The following is a 21,685-nucleotide window of genomic DNA, read 5'->3' as shown; positions in this document are numbered from 1 at the left end:
CACGTGTGCCAGTTTTTCAGGTTTTAGCTTTGTGGTGTTTTGTTTTCCTCTTTTTTCAGATGAGCGCTGTCCTCTTTCAGTAACTTAACAGTTCTGGGAAAAGCAACTTCAAACCAGACCATTATAATTCAGGTGCTAGATCCTACCTTAGCAATCTGCTGGTTTGGAGTTTGCTCTTCAGAACATTTAGTCTTGACATGTACAGCTTTCTAACCAGAGAAAAGTACCAAACTCACATACATACACGGACACAAATACACACACACATAAAACTAAAGTGTTTATTGCATGCTAATGTTACCATAATCAGTGCTGGCAAAAATGACCCTTCTCCATTGTGGTGTAACCAGAAAAACACATAGTGTCTTGGAATTCCTTCAGTCTCAGCCAGCTGCTGCCTCTTTGAAGGATCGCCAGTCTGGGAACCAATATCACTGTGCTGAAGACCAATACGTTCACTGCAGCAATGTAAACATGGCCAAAATTAAAAACTCCAGGTGCATGAAGAATTTCAGTATAGAGTACTTTGGGAGAGATTTTTGTTTGAGATTTAATCAACACACACACACCTACTTCTTTCCTTAAATGATCATGACAAGCCTTGGGAAAGGAGCGTTATTGAACAAACTTGGATGCTTGGCTTCTGTCCTCACCCTTGCTGTTGCTGGCAGACATACTGAAATGATGCAGTGCCTTTAAAGAAGGCTGAATGTATCCTCACTGGCGCATAGAGGAAGTTTCCACGGAAGTCATACAAGAGAAAACACTGAGCACAGAGATCCGCTCTGCTGTGGCTGTGCAATGTTCATCGAAATGGCTTTCTCGTGAGGAAATAAATAGTGCCTTATAACACCTTTCAGCTAAGAAAACAGGGCAATGGTTGGCTTTAAAAGGATGAGGTATGGGAACACTCCTTATGGCCAAATGGGGTCTGTGACAGTCCATCAATACTTGCTGTAGTTGTCATCTTTAGCTTTCTGTGCTTCAGGGTGAGCAATCAGCTGTCCTGCAAGCAGAAGAAAATAAGCGTTTACATGCTGGCAGAGATGGTCAATAAAAGCATGAGGCTTTGGAAGTATAAACTTTCTGGATGACAGCAACAGATCAGAAGTACCCTGGCCTGGCCTGGATTCCTGTATTTGTCAGAATGGTAATTGTTGTGAGTGTTGTTCTCTCATGGAGCCCTGAACTGTGCAATGCAAGGATAAAACAGGGCAGAAGGTGGCCAGATATCCACCAGGCTACTTTATTGCTTTTCAAAATAAGAAGCACCAGCTACTAAAAAGCACACACTGACACCAAGGCCCAAACTGCCAGTTACAGTGTCATAGCACATGTGTAGTGCAGTGTAGAAAACAGGGATCTATGGATGATTTAGCATTCTTCTGAAAGTGACTCTTGTGCAAGAAACAATGACAAATTTGAATGAAAAAGCACCCTGAAATCCATCAAATAACCTTATGAGACTTCAGACTAGCAGATTTTAAACTGTCTTGGCTTCTTCTGGAACTCACCTCAGATTCTTGTGTTTCTGGGAGAGTTTCTATTCCATTGTGATCCTGTATATCTTGTGGGGCCTCGGCTTCTAGCTCTACATCAGCCTGCATGCTGGGATTTTCATTCTCCCACTTTGCAAAGCCTTTGTTCTTCCCAGCTTTTCCGTAGAATTTGGACTTCATTTTGGGGAAAGTGTGGGAACCTGAATCATTCCAGCCTGGCTCATGCCAGAGTGGTTCTGTCTGTGTTGCTTGGCTGGTGGTCACCCGCTGCAGCCGCACGGAAATTTTCCGTGAAGAGCCAGTGACGAGGGTGATAGCTCTGCCATCAAGGTCCTGGTGTTCTGCAGCAACACTGGGAAATTCAAATACTTCATCTTGGACTGAAAGAGAGGGTAGAATTGTTTTGTTTAAGTATTCTGCTTCAAGGTCTTTACAAAAAGTTAACAAACATGGGGGAGGGTGGGCAGGTAACCCTTTGTATGAGGCAGTGCTATAATTATCAATATCCACATGCTGCTTGGAAACTGTTTCTGACACTGTGTGCACAGATTTTATTGTCTTACCATCTGCATGCTCAGGGCATAAGGCAATTCTAGAATTGTGCCCTACGTCTCCTTGCTCCTAAGTGATAAAAAAGGAGAAAAACCATTTCATTTCTTTTCAGCTGGGATGGGGTGCCAGTAAGGAGGATAGTAAGCCTTAGACAGGACAGTAAAGCCAGCCCTGGAGAAAAGGATGTTGTAATCTAAGGACTGAACACAAGCCATAGTGCAGCAAAAAGGACAGGTGCTGCTTTGTGTGTTGAGGCAAAGGAAAAATTAAAAATAGCAGCAAGAACACTGGCCATTAGACAGGATTCTAGAAATGGTTTAAAACAGGAAGAAAACTGTTCTCACCTGGAGGCAGAGATGGACTGCTAGGAAGAGACCCATGGTTGCTGCCTACTGAAGTTCCTCTGGAAAATTTCCTGCATGCCAGCACAAGCAGGTCTCTGCATTGCTTGTGACAGTTGGCACCACAATCTGTAAAAAAATAAATTGTCAAGTCATCAAATGGAAAGCCACAACTATCTGGTAATCCCTCAGGGCTATTAGGCAGATACCAAGAAAGTACTTTGAAGGAACAAAAAGTTTGACAGAAGTTGTGAAGAATGTCACAGAAATGGATCATTTGGTGTGAAAGGCATTACAAAAAAAAAAAGGATTATTTCCATGACAGCCATTAGTAGAAAAATGGCAGCAGAAGAGGGAAGATGATATTTTAATCATAAAATAGTCTCAAAGAAGAGATGTGGAATGATATGATCCTGTGTATGCCCTACATAAAACTTCTGCTTCCACCAAGAGAGGGATGGGTTATTTATTTGGCTGGCTTTTATCTGACCCAGCAAGGCCCATTATAGTAAGCACGTTTGGTTAGAAGACACCAGAGCATCCGTACCCTGAGTGTCTGGAAGGACTGCAGGAGGTCAATGTAGACTATTGTATGTTAAAACTAGTCAGTAAAAGTAGTTCAGTAAGCAACATTAGCACATGAATGAGCTCTGTGGAAGTGTATCATCCACTCAGAAAAGACTTTTTAAGTCTTTTCTGCACTCCAAGCCTCTGCTGGGATTTAAATCACTGTGGATACATCATGACTAGGTACATTTGTCTGAAGCGTGGCTGGAGTATGGATCTTACATGAAAGAAAAGGCTGAAGGGTGGAGAATGTGCCCCAAACACAATCTTGCTCTCCTCTCTATCCTTTTCCATTGTCTAAAAATTCCCATCTCCCTTATTTCTCCTCTGCTGCTCCACAGCCCAACATTTTGCTCTGGGTGAGCATTGTCAAGGTTTATTTAATTTATTTAAATATCAACCATTTATGGCTCTGCTGTAGGAACCTCTCTGCTAAGGGCAGCAGGTCTGGCATGATGGGTGAGAGTTGTGCTTTCTGCCAACACCTTGTTCCATGCCTAGCTCTGCCCTTCTCTGCCTCAAAGGTGACACACTCCCTCAGATACACTAAAGATCTCTCTTGAAGTGCAGGACTCCTGCTATCACTTGCAGACCATGCTTTTATGTCATTACTCACAGTGCTGGGGTAAGCAGCAGACCTGGGAGAAGGAACTCCCTCCCTCCCCCTGCTGTGTTCAAACAGAGGATGGCAGCTCTGTGCTGAAGGCAGAGCTCATCCCTAATGGGTGTCACACTGCAGTGATGCTGGAACACAGAGCAGCTGGTTTTGCTGCAACAAAAGGTAGGCAATTGACCACTGCAGGATCTGAGTGAGCAGCTCTGCTCTGCTACTTTCATGCTTCATTGCCTGTAACTTCAACTTTGCAGAACCACTTTTGCTCAGTCTCCACTGGGCCAATGCTACAGGCAGTGATGCAGGACAGAAGCTCAACTTTCAGATCTCTGATTGAGTTTACAGGCTGGTGTGACAAAACCTCACCTTCGTTTCCTCATCCTACCAGTAAAACTATAGACTGCAACCAGCCCTTTCAAAGCTTCTAAGATGATAGATAAGTAATCAGGAATATCTGAATTACATATGTTAATTTAGCCATGGACATTTTTCCCATCCCACTCTGAGGAAGAGAGGTTTGTGGCTGGAGAGAGAGAGAGACAGGAGTATGATGTATCCTAAAAAAATTATTGTGGATTCTTTATCCTTCTCCTTGGAGTCTATGTAAGACTAAGTGAAAAGAGTACAAATGTGAATTTTCCCCTTTGAATAACTGAGAGGCAGCTACAGCTATGAAAATCAACAGTGCCCTTCAGCCAGAGTTGGGCTGCTTGAGAAATAAACAGGTCCAGGATTTAAAAGCCAATGAGAACCACTATAATGCCCTTTTTGGTCTGGCCTGATTAATATGGTACAAGTACTGCATAAGAAATTAAATATTTATGAAGGCAAAGGAGTGGGACGTAAGAGCTCTAGCATTTTTTATGAGTTGAATGTCTGAAGAAGGTCTTGCAATGAGACCTGCTGGGCAGTCCAGGAATTAAATATTTCTCTATTTCTAGCTCAGCCACTATTAAATTGCATGCAGGCTTCACTACAGGCACATGGATGCACATGGATGTACAAACTGTTGCCAGCAGACTTTTTCCTGGCCTGAGTCTCAGGGGATATATTTCAGGATCTCTCAGTGTTAGGATAAGAACACTTGGTCTTCTGATTTGCAAGGTCTTTACTGGTAGAAAGTTACAGCTATCTTTACTGGTAAGAAGTCACGGAGTCAGGGCTGCTTTGGACCTTTATCTCACAGAATCTTTGCATTCCTGCTGTATTCCAATGTAGTAATGTGCATTCTAATGCAGTGAAAATTCATAGTGTGCCAGCAGTCGCTGCTCATGGACAATACCAAATGCAGGTTGTGTTTGAATATATGCCATTTCAGTTAAAGGTATGGTTGACCAACTTGTACTACAACCCACCACCCATAGCTTGAAAGAAATCCTTGTAGTATTTATTTACCTTTACATTTGTAGCCTTGTTTGATTATACCCCAGAGCTGCAAAGAAAGACAAAAGAACGTCAAGGAATCAGAAAAGAAAGCTGGAAGGAAAACAAGGTCACAATGAGGAAGTACCAATGGCTACAAAAGCACAAACAGGATACAACTGCTCTTAACACCCTTCCTGTCAGGCAGACCTCCCCCTCTAGTTGTGATAAGACTTGTGTGGCTTCTCCCTTACTTCTGCTACTTACTTGTAGTAATGGGACTACCAGAGAAGGAGAGACTCAGATGACTTTTGCTTCCAGGAATGGGTTAAAATGTGCTATCATATCAAGCTCAGTGAAAACATTCTGCTTCCAGGCTCCCTTAATGTTATCTGCAGGAGAATTTCCTGCATGCATCCATTCTCCAGATACATCACTGACCCAAAACATTCAAACAGAGCAGAAGAAAAGACCACTGGGGATAAAAACTAGGTTCTTGGTTCCCATACTGGCTCCCAGCACACCTAGTCATAGCAATCTGATTTGTGCACCTGCCATTTCCAACTTAAAAAACACTCAACCCAAACAGATGAAGAATGAAACAGGCAGAAAAGCCATGAAATTCCATCTTTGCCTTCCCTCAAAGTTGTTCTTGTCAACATACACTTGCAACTACCAAATGCTAAACATCCAAGGGCCAGTGTGTGTGGTCCCATTTTTGGGAAGCTTTCACTGCCACATGAGCAGGATTACTTGGAAACAGGGAACCTCCCTAGTAAATTGTTTTCTATGTACTCAGCAGCACTGTATCTACAGCCACAGCATTATAAAAACAAGCATTTCCACTCTTGAGAGGCAGTGAGAGGAATGGGCAGTTTTTCTAACTCTAGCATAAAAGGAAAAAAACTGGGGACTCTGGTGTTTATTTTTCCTGAACTCATTCACGAGGGAGGGTGAGCACATCCAGGCAACTGAAACTGTGTGTGGCTCATCACCAGATTTATAAGTACACACGCACAGAGAGCAGGGGGTGAATACAGTCATTAAAGAAAGGTTCAAAAGGAAGAGATGAAGATCATTCTATATACGAAGGAAAGAGTAAAATAAACACAATGGAAAGATTCTGGAAAAAAGATCCACCCCACACACTGCACAAAAGAAATAGCAAGCAAAAATGGGGCTCTGGAGAGAGCAGAAATAGATTAGACAAGGAAGAAGAATGGTGAGCAAAAGAACAGAAAGGACAACAGTGGGAGCTGGGTCCACAGAAGGCCTGTGGCTTATTCTTTTCTTGCTAATGCCATACATGTGCACAGCTAATACAGCTGCTGTGCTCAGGCAGCAACAAGGGAGCACCCCAGTCCCACCTGAAACAGCGGAGATGACCTATATTCCCAGATTTCTTTTACAAGATCACTGTAAGAGACATGGATTGTTACTTATTTCATTTAAGCTCTAATCTGTTCCCACTGAAGGCCTCTCTAGTCATTCCTCACCTTCTTATCTCTGTACCTTCCTCCCACTCAGAATTGGCACCACTGTTGTGGTTACACACTGCAGTGGAAGCTTAGCTGAAGTGTCATGTCATGAATTCTGACCTAAAGCTTTGAATGTGTCTGACACAGCTTTGCTGCCAAGGTAAGAGGATCTGTGCAAATTCAGATTATAAAGCTCAGCAGGACGGCCGCTCACCCACCCTGCCACAGGGTGCAGCTCAAGCTTTGGGATGGAACTGCAACTGGCCATGGGCAAATCAACTTGGGGCTGCTTAATGGCATTAGGTCTTAGCTTGACCTTCAGCATTTGTAGCGTTCTAATAACTGTGTGCATTGCACTGTCATGTCAATTCATTCTGCTGCATGGTCAGTGCACATTATTTTGACTGTGAATCAGTGCATCAGTTTGAAATTAGGTTTCCACCTGTGGATGACTAGCACTGAAATGCAGAACAAATATGCAGCAGATTCTGTCGTTGGTTCCTGTCCTGTCAGTCCAACTCATCCACAGAACAATGCCAATGACTTCAGTGAGCTGACAGGAAAAATTACCTTATTTCCATTTCCTGTACAACCCCTTACTCATTTGCATTCCTGCACTGGATGCAATCAGGGAGACGTGAAAAATCTAACAATGGCCAATTAAAAAATTGATGTAGGAGAAAAATATCTGCAGGAGAGAACATTTCAGGGCAGTCCTTGGGCCTTGCTTTGCAGTGGAAGCCTTCCAAACACGCACCGAGTGTCACGAACGCAATGACGTCTTCCCAGGGCAGCCTGGAACAACAGGCTCAGGCCCTGCCCCGTGGGGCTGCTGGAGCTGTCAGCCTGAGAGCCACCAGCACACCCCTGCGTCAGCACTGACCATGTCACCAGGAGCCAGGGCTCCTGCAGCTCCAGGAAATAGGCGGAATTCCTTCTTGCCCGTGGCACTAATCAGCGGCAGCAATAGGGGCTTCAGGCACCCAAACAGGACTGACATGTCACAAAAGATGTGAGTGGAAAATGGGAGCATGGGCTAGAGCAGAACGCCAGGGCAGGGCTGAAAGGAGGCACATTTTTGCACTCTGCAGTGCTGCTGTTGGTACTTTCAACCATCGCGAAGAAATATTGCTAAGTGGGAAAGATCATGGAATAAAGTTATCTGTTCTGGAGAGCAGGGACAGGGTCTGAGTTACAGCCTGTTATGTGAGCCACACACAAACAGAGGACATGGCCCTCTGCCCCTACTGCTTTAGCTGTCTAAATGTGGACATTTGATTTCAGCCAAGCGTGTCCATTAAAGTAACTTCTATAGCACAGTAATTCTTCACTACATTTGGTTTGAAGTGGAAAACTTAGAGAAGGTTTACAAGCAACACAAATGTCTAAAAAACCAATCCTTTCCCAGATATGTAGAGAGCATTCTAATAAGTGATATCTGGTAAGTTATGGCCGAGAGAAAAAGCAAATTAAAAAAAACCCCTCCAACTAATAAATTCTAAAAATTCTTATTGTACAGAACTGCTGGAAGCACTTTTGATTTTTTTACCAAATTAGAAGATCTGTTAATTCAATAGGGGGAAAATTAGGGCTGTTACAGCCACTCAGAGAATTATGAACATATCTAGGTTGCCATGTGCAATTTCCTGAGAAAGAACAGCTTTTGCCTCATCTACATCCTCTGCTCCAGACATCTATTTTCCCCTGAGCTTGTGTACATGGGAAATCAAGCCAAATTAAAGAATTTAAGATAAACTACGTAAGACCATTCATATAGTCTCTAACATCCTTTAGCCAACATAATTGTTCCCCCCAACAGAAATTCCTACAAACAGTAGTTTTAAGAAACCACTAAATCAAAACTGGATAGCACAGCTACAACATGAGTAAATGTTTTTTGCTTCTGAATGCCACGAGATATTATTTGGCCAAGACACTTGAGCAATGCATGGAGCCAGTTCCACCTCATATACATTAAAGGCTAAAAGTTGTTTTTAAGATATGCTATTATTAAAATCATACTTACAAATCCTGCACAGTGCTCGCAGAAAGTTGGTTTAAGATACGTCATTTCCTGAAAGTTATGAATAAACCCCGGTCCCATTTTACACTGAAACTGTGATTTAGCTCTCAGAAAGTAAGCCATCATTTCTTCTTTGCTTATAAGACCATCTCTGTAAGGGAAATAAAAAGTAGAACAGATCCGTCATTGCTCTTGGCACTGAAGAATTTGGGGTTTTCTCATTGCAGAAAGCATATAGCACACAAAGCACATCCTTTGAAAGAGCTGCAAGAGTCCTGGAAGGAAAAAACCCTTACAGTCTTTGTGGTTCTTATATTTCTTTAAACAGTAACACTGAACCTGGTTATCTCACCTGTTAGTTGTATGAGAGCACAGACCAGGCCACTAAATGAAGGACCTTGACGTACTGCTCACACAGAACAAGGTTATGCCTCTGGCTGGCCACCAGCCTTCACAGCCAAAGAGATTCTGGATAACAAGAATAATCAAGCCCAGCTGAAATGGATGTTATATATACCTTCTAGAGTATTTGTTACCCCCTCTCTGTTACATGCACTCATTTCCCATGTGCTGTACAGAACTTATTTGTTTCATCAGTCTGATGCCTGGCCTGAGCAGAGTATCTCCACTGTAATTTCACAGTACTCTAGGGTTTTGAGTCAGTCCCAGCAGGAATTTGTCATTAAGCTACTACATAAATGATTTTTAAATTACCAGGTAAAGCAGGAGTCCAACTTAGACTATAAGAATTTAAATGATAACAGAATTCGGCTTTCAGTAGTCTTGTCAGACAAAAGAAATTTGGAAGCACTGTTTCTTCAATATATGTATTTTCTGAATTTTTAAATTGAGGAAAAGGGAAAAAAAAAAACACCACAAGGAGATATCCAAGCTTACTGGTCTTTGTCCAGTACACAGAAAGAGTCCAAGAAGGGGAAGTTGGCAGCTATGCTCTCAAAGTCTTCCTGAGATATATAACCATCATGGTCGTGGTCGTAGTTCCTAAAGACAGACTGGAGAGAAAAAAAGAGATATTATTGTACTATTATCTAGCTTATCCTGAGTCTACACCAGCCCCTTCAACAATATAATTACATGTAAACCAATGTTTTATTCAGCTATTCAGATGCTCTGTTGCATTTGTTTTATTCCTTTTATTTTCCTTAGTATTTCAATATGCATATTATTGGACTCCATGGGAAAAGTTGCTGATTTTTAAAGGAAACTTGACATCACCATTTATCTAGTGATGATCCTCCACATGTCTTCACACATAATTATTCTTACTTTACTTTTTCTTCTTTGATGGAAATGTCACTAAAATTCTGCCCCAGGTGATGACATATTCCCTTTGCTTCATTAAGTATACTTTTTAATTGAAAAAAAAGAAAGAAATAAATAAAACAAAAACAACAGCAGCTTTCCCATGAGTATTTCAGATGGTTTTGGCTTCATTTTTCTCTTAGGTGGTCACCTCTACTCTGCCACAGTACTGTTTCAATCTATTTTGTTTACTAATATTTTGACACCCCAACCATGGGCAATTTGTGCCTAACAACAATTCTCTTCCATCAACCCACCCCAACCTACCACTAAGCAAAAACAGACATGGGATCAAATTTAAAGGTCACGTGCAGTGATGGGTGCCCTCCTCAGCTGCTAAGGAGTCGCTGTATTCTGTCTTCCTGTTTGCAGAGATGTGCAAACATCTCTGGTGTTAAAGCTACATGCCATGCTGATGGGACAAACACGAGTGTCAAAGTCAACATGGCTATCTGAGAGGCACACAGTGAAGTACAGGCTCCTTTGTTAGATTAAAATGTTGTTGATAAAGACATCAATACACCAAGACCCCTGAAAGGCATCTGGAGTGTCCCTGTCACAAGGGACACTATATCTGTTTTAACAAGAACATTATGAAACCCATTTCTATGAAATGACTGTAACCAATGACTGGCAGACCTCAAAAAAACATCATAAAGACGGAACTAAAACACAAACCCAAGTAGTATTCAACACTTTTTGTAATAAAAACAATGGCTAAAGCACAACTCAAAGCAGCAAGTAAACAGCAAATACTGGCAAAGTGAAAACACTTGTAGAGTGGTGTGAGCCTTTTAGTGAGCTGTATCCATAAAAGCCCCAAACCATGCTTTAATCCTGTCAAACTCAAATCACATGTCCTGAACCAGGCCAAAATTGTGGAATGGGGAACTGCAACTCCCTCAGCTATAGGAACAAACACAAACTCCCACCCAGCACATTCTGGAAAGATTAAGGAATTGTGGCAGACTTCCTATTTAACAAGATATCAAAGAGAGGTTTGGATGTGGAGTCATTTTTATCAACACATATGGCACTGACAAAAGCAATTCAGGAACATCATGTACATTTCTGGCATCCCACATTAGAAGAAAAATTAAACTTTTTTTAAAAAAGGTCACGTACAAAAAGTAAATAACAAGTTATATTTGAAATCTGGGTGAGAGAACTGAAGAGTTTGTTTAGGTTATCTTAACAACATGACCCCAATTAGTGATCTGTAACACAAACAAAATCAGAATTTAATAGTTCCTCCCAGAGATACTGATTAATTTGTAAAAAGGAGAAAGAAAAGTTCAGTCTCTCCGAAGGAATCCGGAGGTGTTTAGCTTTGTTTACATTACCTAGCACAACACATCACCTTCCAAACTGGAGCTGGAAGATCCCAGCTCTAATTCTGTGTGACCTCATGTCCACATTTTTAAAGAGACATCAAGACAATGCTATCTTTACCATACATAACATGCTCTGGACAGTAAACTAACAGCAAGTTAAAAACCAGAAATAGTTTCCAGAAAAGTTCATGGGACCTATTAATGCATGCGACCTTGTTTTTGAGTTGTTTTCTTTTCAGCTGTGGCTACGTGGCTAGAGCTAGAAACTATGTGGCTAGAGCTGCAGAAAATAAACTTGCACTCTGAATTTATATTTGCTGGACAAACCTATTAAACAGCAGCCAGATGCTTCTGAAAGTCTGCTCCTTTTCACCCAGAAACCTGTTTACTAGTCCCATTGGTGACTGCAGGAATAAAATAAATATTTCTGAAGGTACCTGTAAGGGTTCAAATTTGAAATTCACCCCAACAATAACAATGTCATTATAAGCTTGAAACCGATTATAATGATGAAAATGATCAAACCTACCATTCTCTTAGACCAGTGTAATGTTCCAGATACTTACATCCACCAGTTTCCGGATGTGCTTGTTGATGACTGTGGGGTCAGGTTTAGGTACCACTCCAGATGCCCACTCCAGTGGCACTACTGGCTTGTTGGGGGTGGTGGGGGAGGTAGGCTGCCGAGAGATGGATAAGAACACAAGGATTTTCAAGTCTGAATTAAGAAGTTGAATTTCCCAGTAAAAGCATCTCAAAATGTCAGAGTTACAACGGCAAACTGCTGGAGTGCTCATGCTGTAAAAATGTGCTCAGCAAAGCACCAGGCAAGGTTTTTAAGGGCTGCTTGTCTAAGAGATACTAAGAGATTCAGTCAAGCTCTCTGTGGCATCTCACAGCTACACTGCCACCACCCAGGGAGCTCAGAAGCAAACCCAAGCAGTCTTTCCTCACTGACCTCTCCAGAGGGTTCAACAGCAATGAAACTTGAAGGAAGGGGGAAGGAAGGAGGGTCTGTAGGGTTTTTAAACACATTGGGCATCAGAAATAGGTAAGCCCAGAAACCTGCTTTGCTCCTCTGTAAAACCTCTGAGGAGTTCACCACAGTCTGCCCCAACTCCCTGCTGGAGGGATCATGCCCAGAGGGAATGCCTCAACCAGAATAAGCTCCTGCTCCTGCTCTGTGTGCCACCAGCAGGACAGCAGGATGCAGAAGCAGGGCAGAATTGTGCTCAGCAATCCTGCTGGTTTCCAGCTGAAATGTGCCAGGGTGCACAGCTTGATTCATCTAGGCAGCTTGAGTAGAAAGGCTCTAACCTTTGACTTATTCTGCAGATAACACCAGCCAGATTATTTTATTTTAAAAATGTCTTGGTCTTGACAGAACAGTAGCTGACAGCTCACTGGATGCACAGACTTCACAACCTGACTCTTTCCACACCACTACAGTGCTTTGGGAGTAGCTCTGAAATGCAACTCAGACTATTCAAGTAGGAAATATAGGACAAACCTGAACACATTTTCAGGTAAGGATTAAAAAAACCCAGTTAGCATAGACAACTCTGCAAGACAAACAGGCCTTTCCCTGCATCTGCACTGGACATCTAGCAGGTGAAGCTGTGTCAATTAGAAAAAATTCAGTGTTTTGGGTCAGAAGGGAGAGGGTCCACAGTCTCAAAAGGCCCCTGTGTTAGCTGATGAGCAAAGAATCTGGGTCTCATTTGTCTCACTCTGAATTTCTGTGACTTGAAAGGGAGACAATTAAGACATGTAAAGACGTTACACATATCATTGTGTACAGCAATGGTATTGCAGACTTTGACATCCATGACTGTGACCATGAGAAATGGTCACAGATTCATATTTTACTGTGTTTGGTTGGAAAAGAAAAACAGGATTGGTTAGTGGTTTGCTTTATTAATTTGGTTTTTCCTTTTTCAAGTGTTAGAACAGCTTCTATCAACACCTTGATAGATTTTGACCCATACAAATGTGCACAAGTAAGTTTGGGAGGAAAACACCCCTATATCAACAAATCCAAGTTTCATAAGAAGTAGAGTGAACCTGAACATCCAGATCTATCTGCCAAAAGCATGGACTCAAAGCATCCAAATTAAACGTGTCATTGTGGTGCTAGACTACCAGACCTCACAAGGAGCTTTTAACATCTGCTGGTCTGAGTGAGTAGTGGCAGAAAGAAACTGAATTCACTGGAGCCTTCCTCTTATTTCTATTTCTGGGCTATTTCATTTGAAGTCTCATTCAATTTTTATGGGTTTTTTGACAAGTTGCAATGAAATCCTCATGTTACTGACCACTAACCAAAGGGAATTATTTGTTCTTCTTTTGCACTCATAGACGCAAATGAACAATGGTGATTTTATTTATGTATTTGAAATACATCTTATGAGGAAAGGTGCTAACTGGCTGTCCAGAGGCTTCCAAGCTGAATTTATGAAATGTTCCAGAACACTGTATCTGGCCATGCAGTTTGTGATTCCCACTGTATCTCCCATTTATTTCATCAGCATAGGGACCATGGTATTGTAGACTGAGAAAGCATTTTCAGACATTTGCAAACATCTATGTGTTTTGGCATTGAAGTGAATTCTGCTGAAAACAAAAAAAAAATTCCCAAATGCATCATAAGTGGTATAATTGCACCAGGCAGAGTTGTCCTCTAGATAATAGCTGTATCAGTGAAAACTCCCAACAAGAAGATCGCTAATGGTTGTGGAAAAGCAGGACACTGTGACAAGGAGGTGCTATACTACAGCTGGTGGTCATTCCTCAGAGTTTTTTAAGCCTGTTGTACTGACTGAAGGACCTCCTCCCAGTTTCAGCAGAAGAAAGTCTTGCTCGAGTCCCTGTTGACAGCAGACTGATATGCTAACAGATCAGCTCCACTTTTGCCCGAAAATGATTGCAGCAGCATGAGGCATTTCCTCCCTAGCGCACCTGCATGGGAGTGGTACCCACATAACAATAAATCAAGGAGCAGTTGGAATGACATAACCAGGCTGTCACGTTGCCTTTGACAAATTTTTCCACATACAAAAGCCCCACAGATCCTTTCCCCTGTAATGGAGACTGTGTGCTTTGGCACTCCATCAAAGAGAAGAAAGCTTCAAATAGTCTGGTGCTGTCGATTCAGCTGCAGCTTTTCACCCATCAGGGAGCTGCCACGGCTCAATGTCACTGGCTGCTCATTGATCCTTGTGCAGAACTCTCCCACAACTGCTGGGCACTGTTAGAGTTCACAGCATTGTTTGTATTGCTTTTGTCCTGCTTAAAGCAAGGCTGGAGATCAAAGCAGCAATGTGATAATTTTCTTCATTTACGGTAGCGGTCTGTCAGTCCTTCCACAGCATAGGGCTGTGACATTTCAACTTTGCTGGCAGTAATGAGAGGGACCCAGAAAGACTGAAATAAACAACTGTTGTGGTCAAATTGTACCAAACAAGGACTGGAGGCTCAGTAATGAAATTTCAAATGTTCAAGCTGGGCTAGTACTGACTGTAGAAATATTCATTAGTTTCCTTACCATTGCTTATAATACATCACTGGGAGCACACACATAGTCCTCAAAGTAGTCTCCAAGAGTAAGAGATTAATAATTTTAAACCTTAGAGAAGCCTAAACTTGGAAATTTAAGGGTTCTGCTTCCTTTCTGACTTTTAAGAATGCTTCAAAACCTTAAAAAGCACTGGAATGCATAATCTCAGACTCCTGGACCCTGCTCTCACCCCTGTGAAGCATTTCCAGCCACTCTCAGCTTCTGCTGCTGTCAGACTTGAGAGGGCTCAGCCTGAGAGAATCACAGGCTGGATATGAAAGGTAATAAGAATGTTGATACACTGAAGAAATGCTCAGAGGAAAGTAGAGTCCCAAGCCTTTGGCAGCAGAAGAAAGTGAATAATTAATACTTGAAGTGGAACTCAATTATTAATTATGAGTAATAATATTGAGTAATAACTCAACTATTAATAATGAGGTTTATCTGTATCCTTTGACTTTCAAAAATAAAGAAAAATGCATGAATACAGCATTAGCTTTAGTTGCACATAACCAAATAAAGACTAACATCTATTCTCATCTGTTTAAACATTGCTTGAGAGCCCAAGATGCAGCCAATTACACCTAAGCAAACAGTTCTAAAATACTACAGTAATTATTTGCCTTGCCTTAAACAAACCTTTTAACTCAGTGTTGTTTTATGTAACTGCCCCAGCATACAGAAAATCAGCTAAGGGTCACACAATAAATAATTTATATACACTTATAAAAGATTATACATCTAAAGCAGAACTTTGTTTTCCAAGACTTGCAGAGGTTTTGTTGAAAAATAATTAACAGTGACATCTGGCATGTTCCACTATTTGTTTCTCCCAATATGCACTAAAATAAAAGTGCATAGTGGGAGAAATAAATAAAACCTATAAATAGTTCCTGTGTTTTCTACTCAAATCTAACACTACAAAGCTTTATATTACATTTGAATAAGGAAACACATTAACTGTCATTTAAAAATTAAACCAACTGCATGCAGACAAAATAAACAATATGTCAAAATGCAGTGAAAAATGACTTACAGATTTGGAGTTCCTTGGCTCCAGCACCAGCGAGAGCTTGTAGATGTCATCCTCAGTGTGGTAGAGGTCCAGGGACAGCTATAGGTAAGAAAGAATGGGAAACAGTAACATTTACTAGACTGGTCTGGATATGACAGGCTTTTAAGCTCCCACTGAAGGCAAACACAACATTTTGCTACTCTGAGCTCAGGAGACAGGCCAAAGCCCCGTGCAGCTGCTGGAGAAGTGGATTTGCCGAGTGAACACAAGCCAGGCTGGTGAAGAGCACGCTGCTGCTCGTGTCACTGCACCTGAGGGCTGGAACAGCCCTGACCCCAGGGTGAGAGGGGCTGCATGCTCGTGCACAGAGAGACATGGGCTCCAAAGACCACCCCTACACAAACCCCTTGCTTCTAGCAGCTCAATGTTCATGAGAGATCGCAGAGAGGCAGCCTGGTGAATGACAAATCTTCAGGACAGTAGTTGTAGAGAGGCTAGGCTGGAAGGATTTCAGATTTTATTTTGTTAATCAAGAAGGGTCATAGTAGTGCAGCTCTTCTGTAAAGATCAGCCCATGCAGCAAATGCCTCTTTGGAAAGCCCTGGGCAGACAGAGGTCTGGGAGAGGCAGGCTGGGCTTCCACTGCTGGTGATGCAAAAAACTGGCTAAATCCCAGTTTAGCCCAGCTTGGCCTGCTCCTGGTCACCTCTCAGCAAGTCAGGCAAATTGCCTTCCAGCTGTTTCTAGATAAGTGAAAGATTTGTCTATCATGTTCTCATTCTTTTCCCTGTAGGATTTATTGAGAAAAAAAAGAAGGTACATAAATATACTTGAAGTAAGATGAATCTGTTTTTACTTAGGCAGCTGGGGTCCTGCACCGATCAATGTCTGCAGTGAACTCCTCCCTCTCTGCAGTGATGCAGGAGAAAGGTAATCAGCACTGTAGCTAATGTTTGACAGTGAGAGGAAACAAACACTGCATGTTTCCTGTGATCGTGTTCCTGCATTAACTGGCTTTGAAGGATTGACATGATTTGAAGTTATCATCCACGTTGCAAATCCCCAGTTAAGCTAAGATTGAGTTAAAAGGATTTTTTGCTGTTCCCGAGCAGACAGAATTACTACTGACTAAATGACTGGGACAGAAGGTTATTTTTAGAGAATCTGAAGTGCCAAGTAAGTAGCAAGCGGGACCAGTGACACCTACTGCAAACCACCTCTAGGAACCACCCTCTTTTAGGCACAATTTTGTGTGATGAGTAAGACACAAGTTGTGTCCTTTCCCAAGATAGGTTCCCAGAGCAAACACATGGCTTTAGAGAAGTCTGGAGATCACATTATTCATTTTGTCTAGCTGAAACATTGCTGATTTTTGCACCTTGTAATTAAGGGCACAGTGAAATGTTGTGCATCCTGCAAGTTCCTTTACCCAGCCAGCATACTGCTGTCACAGGCTGAGGTAAGGGCCTGCCCTAAAGACAAAATTGAACCAGTAAGTGCTGTAATAAATATTGATCATGTGGTGAGATGGTCAGAGACTGCATTCTGAGGTTCCTTGGAGGCATAACAAAAGCAGCACTCAGGTGGAGTGCATGACGTTATCAGCTCAGACTGGGAGAGCAGAAATGGTGATTCAAAAGGTGTTGTCTGCTTTCTGTGAAAGAGCACAGTTTTCTCGGCAGGCCAGATGGGCTGGGTGTGGATCTGGGAGTGGAAATATATTGGTATTTATTGAGCAAGCTTGTATCTCTCCCTCCCTGAATTATATGACCATATCTGAAGCAGTGGATATAACTTCATTAGGCACAATGTGCAAGCATGCAGTGGACAAGGTATTGTCTAGGCCAGAAGTTTCATACATTAGCACAAAACTTACAAGCATGATGATTATGTTATATAAGCAGTTATGTAAGCATTTGTTTTATATTTTATTTACAGTTTTGCTACAACAAATAAAGTATAATAAAGATTTTCCTAGAATAAGCTTTACAGTGAGTGGCAGTTTCTATTCTAATTTTACTATCATTGCTGTCCTATTCTTTTTCTGAGCAATTTGGAGGAGCACTGAGAAAGGTAGGGGAGTGATCAGAAACCCATGGCTTTTTTTTTTTTTTTTTGAAGTGGAACTTACTGAATACAAGTTAGGGAGGGTGACTTTCAGTTTGATTGTTTAGGTAGTTCTCATTCTCTTCACCAGATTGTACAAATGCCTGGGGCTTTCCAGTCATTTGCATATAGTCTCAGAACAGGTTAGATAAATAGATACTGAGAGATAAAAATAGCAAGGGAAAAAGGTGGCATCGAATGAGTTCTAACACAGTTCATATAAATACACTGTGGTCTAGCTGAGAAACTGAGATCCACTCCCGTTCCACAGAAAGTGATGAAACATGCACCCACAGGTTTTATTCACATGTGAAAAAAAGCCAAACCAGTGCACAGCAGGTAAGGTTACAAAATACAAGTGTTCTAAAGGCAAAACTGTCATTAAAGCTGTTTTTCCTCTCTGCTGCACTGCCCAGCTTGTGTTTAGGTCCTTTCTCACTACATCTTAGCTCCACATGGTACAGAACCAGGTACAAGCTTGGGTGGAGGTGGAGCAAGCGTGGCCAGTAAGTCAGGAAAAGAGGAATAATCACAGACTAAGAGCAATCATGCACTAAGAACTGAGTCCATCTTCATGTAATGTCCTCTGGCTCGCTGGCAGCTGAATTGTAACACATTTACTTGGCTTGTGCTTGTAACTCAGACTCATTTACTCAGCCCAAGGCAGGACTTGCATCCCTCTCAGCTTTCCTAGTCTCCTGTGCCAGTAAACCTGGTCCATACACCAAAACCTTCCCTTGTTGGTGGCATGCTAAATTCCATGCAAAATGCTGGCTTCTTTCAGCTGCTTGCTCAAAGCTAAAGCTCTGTGAGCTAGAGGCTGACTTTTTATGCTTACAAAAAGATGAGGTGGGGTGGAGGGATGTGGGGATGGGTGAAAGCAGACTCTAAATTTGTGTGCAGACATTTAAGGCATGAGAAGACCAACATTCCAAACTGTTGACCACTCAGCAGCTACCACTGAAACCAAGAGTCCTCTTGTTCCCCATGAACCCTTTTGGTCTAGACTTGAAATAGCATCTTTAAAATGCCTGTAAGCCCCTTGAGGAACTGGCCTGAAGTTTACCACCCACCTCTCACCCAAGCATTTAACCCAAGTTCTTACTTCATAGCTCCTATCAAAGTGTCCCCAAGCATCACCATTTCCAAGCCCCTGGAAAGGTATCATCTCCCTTAGAGCAAATAGGACTCTACCACTGAGGAAGGGGAAAAGCACGCCAAATTCCCACATGCCCATGAAATGCCAATTTTATCTTTCTGTGCAGTTGCTGGACTAGCAAACCAGAACCCAGTGATTTAATTGTTGAGCAAGCACAGGCCTGGCACTTGCTAAGTGTGGTGCAAAAGGCAGCACTGCAAGGGAGGGAGGCCGGGCAAGAGATTCACACATCCCTTATCAGGACAAGAGACCAGCTAAAAGCTTGCCCAGATAAAAGCTGCTCAATGGCAGAAGAGCAGAAGGGAAGAAACAGTTGGGTCAGCCAATTCCCACACAACTGGAAACCATTCTGCACATTTATATTTATTTACTAGATTTGAAAGGGAGTTTCTCTAAATCAGGTAAAGATGGAAAAAATTTTTACAGTTGACATTAGAGAGATAAGACCTAGCAATAAAAGGAATTGTTAATTCTTCACGCTCTGAAAACTGAAGATGATGTAGGCAGCAGGGGAGGCTAAATCTGCTGATAGACCATTTACTCATAGCAAGGCCAACTGGTTTTAGTTGTCAGTTGTCGTCAGTTTTGGGTTGCAACCCTTTTCTTGTCCTCTTTCTCTGAACCCAGCCAATGATTTAAAACTTTCTTTTCAACAAAAAGATAGACCGAAGCATTTAATCTACAATATAAATCCATTATTTCTATTTAAGAGACTAGCATTAAAAAAAAAGTATTGTATTAATGTACACTCATAAGGAATATGGTACATATACCTATATGATATCTGTACATATACATATATGATATGATATGATATGATATGATATGATATGATATGATATGATATGATATGATGCATGAAGAAAAATGAGAATATTCATATTATGGTAAGTATAAAAATTCTGGTCCAAGAACTTTTGATAGAATTTGTTGTTTTTTCCCTTTCCAGAAGTCACCATTTTAAATCAATACTCCCACGCAAACCTACTTGGTCCACAACTACAGTTCCAGTGACTGGTGTGAAGACAGAATTATCCTGGAAAGGTTTTAGGTTCCCTACACTTGTCTAGCTTATTTATAACCCTTGATCAGTTCTGGATTTAACACTGCAGATTGCACCTTCATTTTTTATGAGCAGATTGGCTCAACTGTAACAAAGTCAGCAGAGTTATATTATGAATGAATGCACTGGAGTATCACAAGTGAGAAAGTACCCATCATGTACTCCATTACTTCTCCTAGCAAATGAAGTACACTGAAAGAAATACAAAAATACAAATAAAATCCCTGTCATCTTGCTGAAAACAATGAAAAAAATTTAAAAATTGAAAAACAGATAAGCTATGTGAGCTCAGGCAGGTGCAATGATGAACACATGAAGGCTTGCAAGGTCTTAAAAAAAATCTTTAGCTTTCTGCTCCTTTTGGAAAAGAGGCTGTCACCAAGAAGAGAGAACAGCTAATGAAAGTGGTAGCAGCAGTTCAGCTTCCATCTCTCACTTCACACTGTCTAATTTCTATCCTTTTGGACTCACTTTTTTATTGCTCAGTTCCCCAAAGCCTGAGGTTCCACTTCCCCCTGTTCAAAGCCAAGCTTGTAAGAAATGACCAGGAAGAGAAAGAGTGTCACAAGAAAGCAGCTCTCAGTCATTACAGAAACAAAACAAGACAATAAATATCTACCTTTATAGTTCAAATTTTAAGTTAAAGGATTGTTGCAGGGTTCAACATCTGGTGCCTGCTCTTTCCTGTCCCTCTAATCAGGATTAAGACTTGTTCCCAGGTTGTTCCAAACAAGGCACAACTGAAGGGGGCTTTCCAGTTTCCCCAAACTTTCCCAGCCCTCATTACAATGAAGCCACAGGTATATCCACACCAGCTTGGTTTCTCCAAGATCAGCTCATATTTGTCACCTTCCTTAGTGTAAAGCTCTGTACCTGATCAGTCCCAGTATAAATCCATCGCATTTTTATTTACTGGACAGGAAAGATACTGTGTCACAAGGAAAGCACAGGGGAGCAAACTGGAATGATGCTCAGGCTGGAATTTCTCTCATGTGTTGATGCCAGCATGTCTCCCAGTTGTTCCAGAGGAGACATAAACCTCCATTCTAAGTAGTCAGAACTGAGTTTTGCTTCTTCCTGCATAAATACAGCCCTCCATCTGTCATTCTTAAAAGATGTAATTTATAACAATTCTGTTGCTGCTTCCAGCCATCCCATATGACTCTGCTAAAACTCTCTGACTTTCTTAACACCTCATGTGAACCTGTTTCTGTTTTGTATTTTCCCTTTTCTTTTTCAAAACTGAGATTAAAATATGCACTTAACTTTATAGATATGCGTATTCCTAATGACACTCAACATTTGAATCACAGCAGTGAATTGAAACATGTTCAATACTTACAGTTAGCAGGTTAATTAAATCCAAATTAGGCTCTAAATGATGAGAAGCAGTTTGCAGAGAAACCAGTTCACTCAAGGTGATGGAAAGCTGCTGCATTTTCACGATGTTAACTTTGTTCTCATCTATCCAATCAGGAAAAATGACATGGACAGCAATCAAGTCTTTCAAATGGACTCCCAAGATGGGAATTTTGAAGCCAACACAGTCAGCAAAAGCCTTGCGGTAGTTGCAGTAGTTTCCATTGGAGGACACCAGCTCTGTCATTTCATTCCAGTCCTACAAACAGCCAGAGAAGCAAGTCCCTGTGAAAGTATTCACTGCATTTCCTTAATCTGTTTTAAATGGGCACAAC

General features: G+C 41.6%; 1 protein-coding gene across 5 annotated transcripts in view; it reads right to left on the bottom strand.

Moving 5' to 3' along the window:
- Positions 1-267: 267 nt before the first annotated feature.
- RASGRP3 (RAS guanyl releasing protein 3) overlaps positions 268-21,685 on the bottom strand; it is a 59,831-nt gene continuing 38,413 nt past the window's right edge. For 4 of the 5 annotated variants that reach the window (XM_074537329.1, XM_074537332.1, XM_074537328.1 and 1 more), the window contains 9 exons: positions 21,334-21,609; positions 15,685-15,762; positions 11,659-11,775; positions 9,333-9,448; positions 8,439-8,586; positions 4,968-5,004; positions 2,396-2,521; positions 1,515-1,879; positions 268-1,006 (listed from right to left, as the gene is read on the bottom strand). In XM_074537329.1, coding sequence (XP_074393430.1) covers positions 998-1,006; positions 1,515-1,879; positions 2,396-2,521; positions 4,968-5,004; positions 8,439-8,586; positions 9,333-9,448; positions 11,659-11,775; positions 15,685-15,762; positions 21,334-21,609 — 1,272 coding nt within the window. In that variant the 3' untranslated portion in view covers positions 268-997. The remainder of the gene's footprint in view (positions 1,007-1,514; positions 1,880-2,395; positions 2,522-4,967; positions 5,005-8,438; positions 8,587-9,332; positions 9,449-11,658; positions 11,776-15,684; positions 15,763-21,333; positions 21,610-21,685) is intronic. The other variant, XM_074537330.1, reaches the window with a different exon arrangement.

Source organism: Zonotrichia albicollis, chromosome 3 (genome assembly GCF_047830755.1).
Source record: "Zonotrichia albicollis isolate bZonAlb1 chromosome 3, bZonAlb1.hap1, whole genome shotgun sequence".
In the NCBI taxonomy this organism is placed as follows: Eukaryota; Metazoa; Chordata; class Aves; order Passeriformes; family Passerellidae; genus Zonotrichia; species Zonotrichia albicollis.
Note: the sequence above shows the minus strand (reverse complement) of the source record. Positions and strands in the feature narration are given on the sequence as shown.